Consider the following 10,656-nt stretch of genomic DNA (forward strand, 5'->3'; position numbering starts at 1 on the left):
TGCAGTTGAAAGCCACCGAGCATCGATAGATTGCCAACACAATTCCTCAGTAACTTCAAGAATGCAAAGAATTGTATTCCAGTGCATTTAGAAAAAAGGCACTAGAATACAAATATGATATGACATTTCTTCTGAATTCTTTCTAACAATGAGCACTTCTGTCTCACTGAGATTTGAGACAATGGAGTCATATTCGAGCCATATGAGGTAACGTATCATACTGAATGCGAATCGCCAATAAATTGTTAAAATAACCCACGCTCCAAATAACAAAGCCGAGCATCCTCGAAGCCCTACCTGAAACTATGATGATTTATGGTACTTTTAGGTCGCTTTGAAAAATTGTGATGGCTTACTAAGAATAGTTGCTACCGACATAAACTTAAATTTACTAAAAACCGGGAGAGCGATCAAGTAATGCTTTCTTATAGGCGAGGTATAATTTTGGTTCACCATATGTCAAAGGGGGGCAACGTTACTCTGTATATTTATTTGTCAATATGTGGAAGGTAAAGTATAAACAAATAATTAACTTCAGGACTGACAATGGGAATCACGGCTCAGTGTGAAGGATGAAGAAAGGTTAAAATGAAATCATTGATAAATTTCAACTTTATTTATTTTGTCGCAATAATGTTTTTCCGATCACATTATGAACGATTTATCACATCGTATATCGCCATGCACTACAGCCGTTTACAAAATGTAACATAACAATTAAATAACTAAAATCAATTTATCATGGAGTATAATGGATAAATAATAAAATACACTAATCCCTCTCCATATGATTTTATTTGTATGCTTCTTATTTACAAGCATATTTATGCAATTTTATATTATCATAAATACACAAAGATCCAATTGAAAGTCGTTTGAACACACTATAGTACGAATACGAGGGATCAGCGTACTGGACGCAGAAGCGTTAGCATTTTAAAAGGAATATATTAAAGTTGGGTATTGTTGCACAATCTAAGATCGAAATAAAGATTGAAAAATATAAGTAGAATTGCAATAGCAAACCGTCGAGAGACGGTGGCACGCAGAAGTCGAACGGGATAAAGTAAATGAAAATTTCACGACTCATACAAGACTGTCGAGAGCGTATGGTGATGCAATGAATATATACAATTACACTATCACTATCCGACAATCACCATTTTATTTAAAAAAATAGTAATAACTATCGACTTTTTAAGATATCAGAATAAAATATCTGTAATTATAATCATCGTACATCTTCTATTCCTAACGCTTGTCCTTCTGTACGAGATGTACGCGTACTCTCGGCGAATACGGCTCGTACAGACAACGGTGCATTTATTACGTGCTCCGCATGCGCATAATTACAAAATAAAAACCTAAACAATAAATACAAATTCAATCTATGTTACATTAGTTTTAAACCATTGGTTCGTTTTTCTCCCTCGAAGAAATTACAACAATCGGAGCACACACTGGAGGGCAGCGGCGATTCGGGACATGAACAGCCTTCGAAAACGTTCCACGTTACAGTCGTATATCAAATGGAACACACAAAATAAAAAATACTAACATGGAAGAGACGTTCCAAGAGATTCTCGATACGGATGATAGAGTTTAAATACAGTCATTTTCAAGAGTTTATAATATATGTATATAATTCAAACGATCTAAACGTAATTAAGAGAAAAATAAAAATGCAATAACGTAAAGTTAATACTCTTAAAACTAAGGCCAACTGCCAAATTAAATGGAGTAACTTAATATGTATATATCCAATTTTTTTAATATATATTAGATGATCTGGGAATCGAAAATCCAATAACGTAACAATACGGTACGGACAAGAAGCATTATCGATTAGATTTTTGATTCCGTCAAACCTGCGAATGTCTCACCATTGTGTTAACAAAGAATATTGACTACTAAATATTTTTACACCACATTGAAAAAATAACACATTACTGTGTCCTCGTAATAACCCCAGGAATAGTTCTTTCACTACCGCTACATCGCTTTTTCATTTCTTCTTTCAAATTATTTTCCTGAAATTAAATAAAGAAAAGCGATTAAATATGAAAATTATTATATATGTATATTTACAGAAATTGTACAAAAATGACCATATCCTTGACTAGTTTTCATCAAACTATAAAATATTGAAAAAAAAATTTGCAAGCAAATCAACCATTCTAAAGCAAAAATATAAAAATAAGCAATACTTGCAAAAATTGCTTACTTCAACTTATTAGGTATTTGAAAATACAAAAATAGATTATAAAGTGTAGCAGAAAAAATTTCAGTTACTTAGTTTTGTTTTAGGACAAATGAAATTAATAATTATATTATAGCTTAAGTGAACCAGTATCGTGATGGAGAAGTAGTAATCTAAGAAAACATACATTTTTGAGGTATGTACTAAAAAAATTAAAATTTTATATTTCAATTATAATTAACACAGTTTTATTTATTCTAATTCAGCCTTGTTCTCAGCGGTCACATTTGTTTTTATGTGTTGATTGCCCATTACAACAGTTCAAGGCTTTGTGAAGAAAAATCATTGAGTGACAGTAAACGGGATAGCCTGATAGATTTGAATCATGTTACCAGGAACACAACTTTGCCTATGAAGTGTGAAAAGTACTACTCACTGACTTCAGAATTGAAAGAACGATATATGAATTGCCTGCAAAGTACTTTGAAGTGCTTTGAAGAAGGTGGTGGCTTACTAGAAATAATTGTTACTGGAGATGAAGCCTGGGTTATTTACCAACAACCAGAAACTAATAGAGCAAAGGGCCTCCAAGGACTTTCGGGATGAACAATGGATAATTTTGAAACAACAAAGAATCATCTTTGACCTACTCCTGGGCTTATTTCTTCTGGCTAATGGCATATGTTGGCCCACTTGCTTGGGGGCAACATTTTCGCGATGGAAAGACCATTTGTGTAGAGTGGTTCTTAAAAAAGTAAAAACTAAGTTGAATTTGTGAAAATAATACAGTGAAAATTTTTTTTTGGCCAGCCTGAAAATTTGGTCAAATTTCTTAGAATTGATAAAAGTTAAAATTACACCAGAAGCTCCCTATCGTTTATTTGAGTTGAGCATGTGCTAAAATTATAAAATGTCTGACAACCATTAACATATTTTACCAAAGTTGAAAACATTATTTATAAGGGTATAAAGACTTGGATTAAGTTAGATTTTTAGAAATGAGGGGGGCAAAGTTAAGGATCGCCACGGGCGACACAAACTCTAGCTATGCCACTGCCTCTGGCACATAATTATTATTCTGATGCACGTATAACACTTCTTTCGCACTCCTGATATCTGAGAAACTAACATACAAGAACCGTTGGTAGGATTCTGATGTATTTATGTAAAGTATCTAATTACAATTAACTAATAAGATTATTTTACGATTTTTATAAATTGCAAAATTAGTCTTATTTTTAATATTGAATATCATTTATCAAAACACGACACCATGAACATTTTTCACTGAAACTTGATGCATGAACACATTGCCAGTTTAATATGTGAACTACGTATCTCAATTTTTTACCTAAGATGATATTTGAATGCTATCAGGTGTAAATTTTTATAATATTATACAAGTATAGTATAAAAAAGTAGAAAATATTTTTATAAAAATATGAACATTTGTAAACTATGTACTTTAATAACATTTGATTTTTAAAAACTTAATGTTCTTTTGTTAATTTTGTCCTACATCAAGATTAACAGTTTACAGATTAAGCTGAACGACGTTATGTAAATGGTGCTTTAGATAACAATTTGATGAGTAATCACATTACTCATAATTTATGTTTCGATAGTTAATTTGTTCAATGATGTCTGTAATATCAAATATCGTAACAGTTTGATTATTTAATCATAATGAAATGTTTAAAACCATCATGGATATGGGAATTTTTGCTTTAATCGCATAAAAACAATTACCAGGCACAGAAATTGGAGTCTGTTGTACTTGGTTTTGACCTTGGTGTTGTCTCTGCTGACGGAACTGCTGGTTGCCACCCCTTCCGCCTCGGTTGCCGCCTCTCCACGGCTGTCCCCGCCAGCCCGAGTTCATGCCACCGCCTCCTCCCCAGTAGCCTCGGCCGCGGAATCCGCCCCTCCGGGCAGTCGCCACACCGAAAGTCTCAGAGTTCAACTTGCGCTCCGTACGCCAATCTCTGTGGAAATATTCAATTAAATCTGTGTAGGAATTTTTGCGTATTCTACACATGAGGCACCCAAAAGCAAAAAAGCCAGCAAGAGCTCTATCCACCGTCACATTCAATGTTTTTTTGTATTATTTTAAATTGACACTGCTTTTTTTGATTCTGGATGCCATGTGAGCTTTACTAATACAACAAAACACATTTGATTTTGATTATTTTTATATAGATCATTGAATTAAGTTCTGTCTACTAAATACATTTTCACATTCACTTTAAATAACCTCAATGCGAATAAGAGTTCTTAAAAGATTCACACAACGCTATGTCAGATAATACATGGCAAAGTAAGTAAGATTATTAGAGGAATTAGTCACATTCCATTAAATAGCTTGAATTATTTTTTATGATGGACTGAATTGGTTTTCTACATATAAGTAATAATGATTCAAACCAAATAATATGGCGTCATGTAATAGAGCAGGCTATTAGCAATGATTATATATACTCCACTAATAAATGTCTGAAAAAATGTGAGCAAGTTCAATTTAATGCATTCCAAGCAATTGTTAAAATTTATATGCTGATCATAAGGTATAAACAGAGCTGAAGCAATGAACTAATAAAGGAGTATAAACAGAAGAGAAATTTTACAGGAAAGAGTAAATAGAAATCTAAATAGATCGAAAAAGGAAGTGTTTTACTGTTCATCATTTCTATCAGAACGATACAAACCTTTCCACTGCCTCGCACGATATATTGTCGAAGAAACTCTTTGTCTTATCATAGCAATTAACAGTCTCCTGCAAATCTTCTTCGTGCTCTGGCTCACCGGCTCCCGTCTCGTTTCCTGAGTCGTCTTTCTTCTCAGTCTCCGCCTGCAAAACGCCCATTTGATCCAATCCCTACCGTTACATAAGCGGTATAAAAAGACAGCTATCGATCACAACATTACCTCTGGTTTCGGATTTTCACCGTCGGCGATCTTGACCTTTGCCAGCTGAGTACGGATCTTGTCAAACTCAGTATTGGCTTGCTCGAAATCATAGTCGTTTTCAAACTTCAAGATATTCTTAGGCCTCTGGCCGCCCATTCCTTGCTGGCCACCGGGCCTTCCGTTGTATCCGCCTCGTCCACGCCCTCTTCCGCCGCCGCGTCCGCCTCTCTGAACCCAACCTTGGTTCTGGTTCTGCCTTCCCATTTGGTTCTGTTGATCGTGCAACTGATTTTGGTTTATGTTCTGAAAATATGAACAAACAGTAATAAATAATCTAATTCCAATCGCATAAAATCGATCGCATGATTCTATAGACTTACATAGGAGCTGACCCTGTTGCGAGACCTAGGCCTATTATTGTTCTGTTTGTTGTCTTGTTGATTGCGCGAATCTTTATTATCGTGATCTTGTCTGTTGTTCTGCTGTCGGTTTTGATTGCCGGCGTTATGCTTCTGGTTTTGCCGACCGCCCATGTGCTGCTGATGCTGGCCGTGGCCGGCCTGAGTGCTCTGCTCCATCGTGGGACTTTTCCTTTGCACGCCGGCCGACAGAGGCGTTTCCGATCGCGAACCACCTCCGATCATCTCGAGCATATTGCCTGTTTTAAGCAATAAATTTTTTATCATTTACAAAAACAATTTTATTATAATAAAATAAAGTAAGCATGTAATGATTTGATACAATCATGCATTGAAATGATTTCTAAACAATCGTCCTGACAAGCAATAGACCAAGTTGTTGATGCAGTATTTATCTTCTATATAAACAAACTTTGCGATTGGTATCATACATAAATATATTTAATTTCAATCTACTTTTATTTATTAAGAAACTATATTCCACTATAAACCATATAGAAATTGTAACAATTAGATTTTGATAATATTTTAATGAGATATATTTCAATTTGATTCATATAATGTTAAATATTTGTTATCGCTGATAACCATCACCATTAATTTTAACGCAAAGCTGATGTAGGAAGACATTTATACACAAATGTTACGATCAAATGTTAACAAGAATATTATGACTGAAATGAGCAAACATTACACTATAGATTATTTGGTGACTCATAACACAAGACACTATAATCCAATCAGTTTTATTACGACTGTCTCGCCACTGATATACTTCGCAAATATAATCAACTTATTGTTGCAACTGATTTTTTTATATATCAATTATTTATTAGCTACCCTCAATTTTATGTCACAAGTTCAAATGATTATGAATAGTCACAGTCGATTTGATGTAGAGTAGTTCAAGATTTTTTTATATAAATATACTATCATATTTTTAACAAAAACAGAACAATAAAATCTTGCAACCTAAAAAATAAATGGGATATAAATTCTGATCTATAAAAATACTAGTATAGATAATAAATAGTTAGTGAAGCATTTATCAAAAATATAAATCAGATGATTTACACATTTAACAAAAAATATCACCACAAGATTAATAATAAAATTTAACATAAGACAATGAAATAAAATGTACTGTTAATATATTAACTTTGATATATTGAGTATCAATATATATAAAGATTAATGTATTTTCTAAAAAGTTATATGGATTTATATAGTTAGACCAACGATAAACGAAAAAAAAGTTAAAAATAATTCAATTAACTTTTCCATATTCTTCATCCACATTCTAGACAAACGATAAACATGTTCTTGCCATAAGATCTTCATTTAAAAACAGATAAGGCAAACAGAGACATGCAGAATAAATAAATAAAAAAAAAGAACATTTATGTCAACTAATCGCAACCATATATAAAAAATGAAAAGTGAATGTATATAAATAAATTAATTGTTTAAACTGAAAGCGGCGAGAAGCGACTAGTGAATTGCGCTGCATTCCACCAAGCGACATTTAATCATACGTTTACTTTAGGACCTTGGTCTTTGACTTGTGGCGGTAGTTGGTGCTGTTGCGGGGGCAACATCTGCTGCGGGGGTAGTTCGACTTGGGGCTGATGGGGCAACTCACTCGGCTGCTTCCCCATAGGCCCGGGGCGCATCGTCGGCGGCATACCCGCCATCGGATGGTATTGGGGGTACTGCGCAGCCCCGATGACCGGATGGCTGAACTGCGGCTGCTGGTAAGGCGCGCCCCCGATTGGCCCCAGGGTGGGCGGCACCGACAGCTGCATGATGGCCGGATCGTTGGGTAACGCAGACACATTGTTCAGCACTCTGATGTCCTTGATGTCAGAACCCCTAAATAGGATGTAGTCGTACACTTGATTCTGGGGCGCCACAGGGAACTGGGTTTCCCTGTCTTCGGTTCCGAAGGAACGAACTGAAAGGAAAGCAGAACATTTTAGTTAGTGTCACAAATTTAAGAATTTAACAGTTTTAAGATAAATGGATTTTGTTAAAAATAAATTAGGAATCACGGTGATTTCGTGTTCATAACAATACACAAACAATTAAATCAACTTGGGACTAATTTCAATCGATATTTTTTTAAGATGTAGTTATAATAATTTGATCTAGTAAAATTGCATTTTTTTGAAGAAAACTTTACTTCAGTCAAAATGGGAAAAGTTTTTAACAAATTTATAGAAATTAAAATCACAACTATATTTTTTATATTTATCAATCAATCAGAGTAATGTTAAGTATATCGAACGTATATCCGTATTGTGTGTAGTAAGGGCGCGTAAACCCAAATTCGCCATCTTTCTTAATTATGAATAATGATGATATGGACAGCTCTCGAACTGACTGTGTTAACGCAAATATGATATAGTTCTATACAAGCGATTGCTATTGCTTTAGACAATCTTCCTCAACATATTTATGAACTTTTCACTCTCGCTTTTATGAAAAAAAATTAAGTCCAACTACACTTAACCTTTTCCTCGGGAATTTGTATTTTGTGAATTCTCATTTCAAAATTCAGCAAATTTATCAAAAATATTATCCTAGCCTTTTTATATGGCATAGGAAAAGGTGGGTCCATGCAATAAGGTTTAGTCATTTTTAAAAAAGTATTGTAATCGATAAGTGGTTAAAATAAGAATAGAAATTATATTTCAAATTCGATCTGAATCTACAATTTCATAGCACACTGGACGCACACAATTGTTTTATAAATACATATATGTCACCACAACAAACATTTCGTGTTGAATTGCAGAAAGCAGAATTAATATATTTAAAAGGTGTTGTTAGGAAGTGGTCAATATTTTGAAATATGTCGAAACCAGTTGTAAATTATTACTAACTTAATAAAATTTTTGACAAACTGTTTTGGCACACGTTTAGTGGCATTGCATGTTAATTGTGCCACGATTCTCGTCATGTCACGGAAGTGTCGCTACTTTTATGTTAGTGCACTCGAAGCTGTATTTTTCAGCCCTAAAAAGTAACAGTTCCATTTTTATCTTGCATTTGTAGACGCAAAAGATGAAAAGATTCAGCTGCAGATATGAAAGGCATTATCTAATTGGTTTAAATGGTATCTCAAAGCAAGAAAACAACGATATTGTATTCTGCATTGACAACTGTAAGGGGAATAATAAGAACAATATATTTTTGTTCTATACTAGTTGGAGCTAAAAGTTAAAAGTATAATCCACAAACAGCTCATAACTGACCATGTGCATAATGACGGAGATGGTACCTATTCAACCATTTAATAGCGCGTTAGCAAATTTAAGACATCCACACCTAATTCTCTAAATAGTATGTTACATATAACTCTACAAGTTTGCAATGGTGAAAGTTTGAGTGTCAGAGCAAACAAGCTTATATAAAAATACAATCAATAGAATGTTAATTGATGATTTACAAATGTGAACCCTTGAGAATCTGATGATGACAAATTTATCAGATTTTACTTGGATAAAATAATTACAGGTATCGAACTAGATGTTTGTGTGCTACATTGTGATTATTCGAGTTTTCAGTTGAAATTTGTGGGGTCATCATTACAGACCAGGGGAAAAACAGCAAAAGCACTATGTAACTTCCGAGGTGTGCTTTGAATAGTATAACTTAATACTATAATTCTAAACGAATCTTAAATATATATATACTATATGCTTTTTCACAGTTCATGTTAACGCGTTAGGGTCCGTTCACGCATTTTCGCTTGATGCCGTTTTTTTGTGTCAGCCCATTCATGCATTTCTGAGGGTTTAAAATAAATGTAATCTAAGCTTATAAAAATATTAAGCGAACGTAATAAATATTTAACTTTTATTCTAGAGATGGCAATGTATACATTTATAATTTACCTTTCAATCAAAACATAGAAATTTTTATATATATATATATATATTGAAATTCATATTAAAAGGCATTTTTTGGTAACATCAAACCCGGGGATAATGAATTAAAAATGGTAAAACAGCTGAAACTGCTGGTAAACTAAGCAATAGTTTTGATGTATCTACTGTGAATAAAAGTGCAAAGCAATAGTGGTTTCAAAAAAATTGTGTTTGTCTTGAAGATAAAGAAGGTTGTAGATGACTTCTTCCGTTGATAACAACCAACTGAAGGAGTTAGTTGAATCAAGTAAGAAAACTTGATGAATGGGTGCCGCACAAACTGAATTTAAACAAAAACCAGCTGTTTTGCACCACAAAGGTCCATTTATTGAACATACGTCAATAGTATTGAATGTGGGACAAAAAATGAAACATTCCGCGAAACTGAGCTTACACCAAAAGGAATAATATATAATAGTCCTCAAAAATGGAATAAATAAACCCTGAGTTTTTAAGTAATCAATTTAATCAATATAAAAGCAAAACACTTACTTTTAGTTGAGAATTATCAATCTTCGCGAGACGTGTTTGAAAATATGGTATCCGTGCAACAATAACATTCAAGCAACAATAAAATTTTGCATACTTGTACCAATAATAATAATTTGCGTTGCACAATCACTATTCTAGTGCATATTTGAAAGTAAAATAGGTCGAACATATCGTGCGAATTACATTATCATGTAAAGTAGTGAAACGTTACTGAAATACAGAGAATACGATCCAATGGGCGAGTGTTGATCGTGAAAGTTCACATGTCAACAAGTATCTGCTAAGAAAATAGACGAATTCTTACCTACGTTGTCTCTTTTATGAAAGTCGGCGTCGGCCGGCCGGCGGGAACGCCACTGGCAAAACAATGGCGGCCGTCACGAAAGAGCAACAAGCTAACGACGCAAAAGGTTTTAGAACCAAGGGACTACGAAACGGGGTTCCGCAGCGAAACACAAAGAGTTAGAGGGGGCGGGTGCGGGTCGGGGGGTGTTACCGCTGGCCAAGGCGATGGTGCACTCCTGCGGATCGACGGTGAAGAGGCGCCCCTCATATCGGATGTCGGCCTTGGAGATGAGCGAGATCTTGGAGCCCAGCTCGGGCATTCCGGCCGCCATAGTCGGGCCGATGCGAGCGGATTACTGCCGCTCTGCTTTAGCTCCCGCTCCGCAGCCGCCCGCCGTCAAAGCCGTCGCTGACGTCACGC

General features: G+C 34.7%; 1 protein-coding gene across 4 annotated transcripts; it reads right to left on the reverse strand.

The window, feature by feature from the left end:
• Positions 1-601: 601 nt before the first annotated feature.
• On the reverse strand, positions 602-10,656 carry tral (LSM14 family protein trailer hitch). 4 transcript variants are annotated; one of them, XM_088205406.1, is made up of 7 exons: positions 10,447-10,656; positions 7,169-7,480; positions 5,488-5,765; positions 5,126-5,410; positions 4,906-5,048; positions 3,950-4,185; positions 602-2,030 (listed from the first exon to the last, which is right to left on the reverse strand). In XM_088205406.1, the coding sequence occupies exons 1-7, from the start codon at positions 10,565-10,567 to the stop codon at positions 2,023-2,025; spliced, it is 1,383 nt and encodes a 460-aa protein (XP_088061532.1). In that variant the 5' UTR covers positions 10,568-10,656; the 3' UTR covers positions 602-2,022. The 4 variants fall into 4 exon arrangements, with proteins under 4 accessions (XP_088061532.1, XP_088061531.1, XP_088061530.1 ...); XM_088205405.1 differs by having other exon boundaries at positions 4,906-5,075; XM_088205404.1 differs by having other exon boundaries at positions 7,076-7,480.

This window comes from Plectrocnemia conspersa, unplaced genomic scaffold (genome assembly GCF_051122295.1).
Source record: "Plectrocnemia conspersa isolate PC_06_02 unplaced genomic scaffold, ASM5112229v1 ptg000002l, whole genome shotgun sequence".
NCBI lineage: Eukaryota > Metazoa > Arthropoda > Insecta > Trichoptera > Polycentropodidae > Plectrocnemia > Plectrocnemia conspersa.

Bases quoted from the DNA above. Each gene is read 5' to 3' on its own strand.
- tral (XM_088205403.1), bottom strand. From the start codon at position 10,567: ATGGCGGCCGGAATGCCCGAGCTGGGCTCCAAGATCTCGCTCATCTCC. The intron at 5,766-7,075 runs GTCCTAAAGTAA...TGCTTAAAACAG, and splicing joins GCCACAAGTCAAAGACCAAG to GCAATATGCTCGAGATGATC. The intron at 5,076-5,125 runs GTAATGTTGTGA...ATGTAACGGTAG, and splicing joins GTGAAAATCCGAAACCAGAG to GGATTGGATCAAATGGGCGT.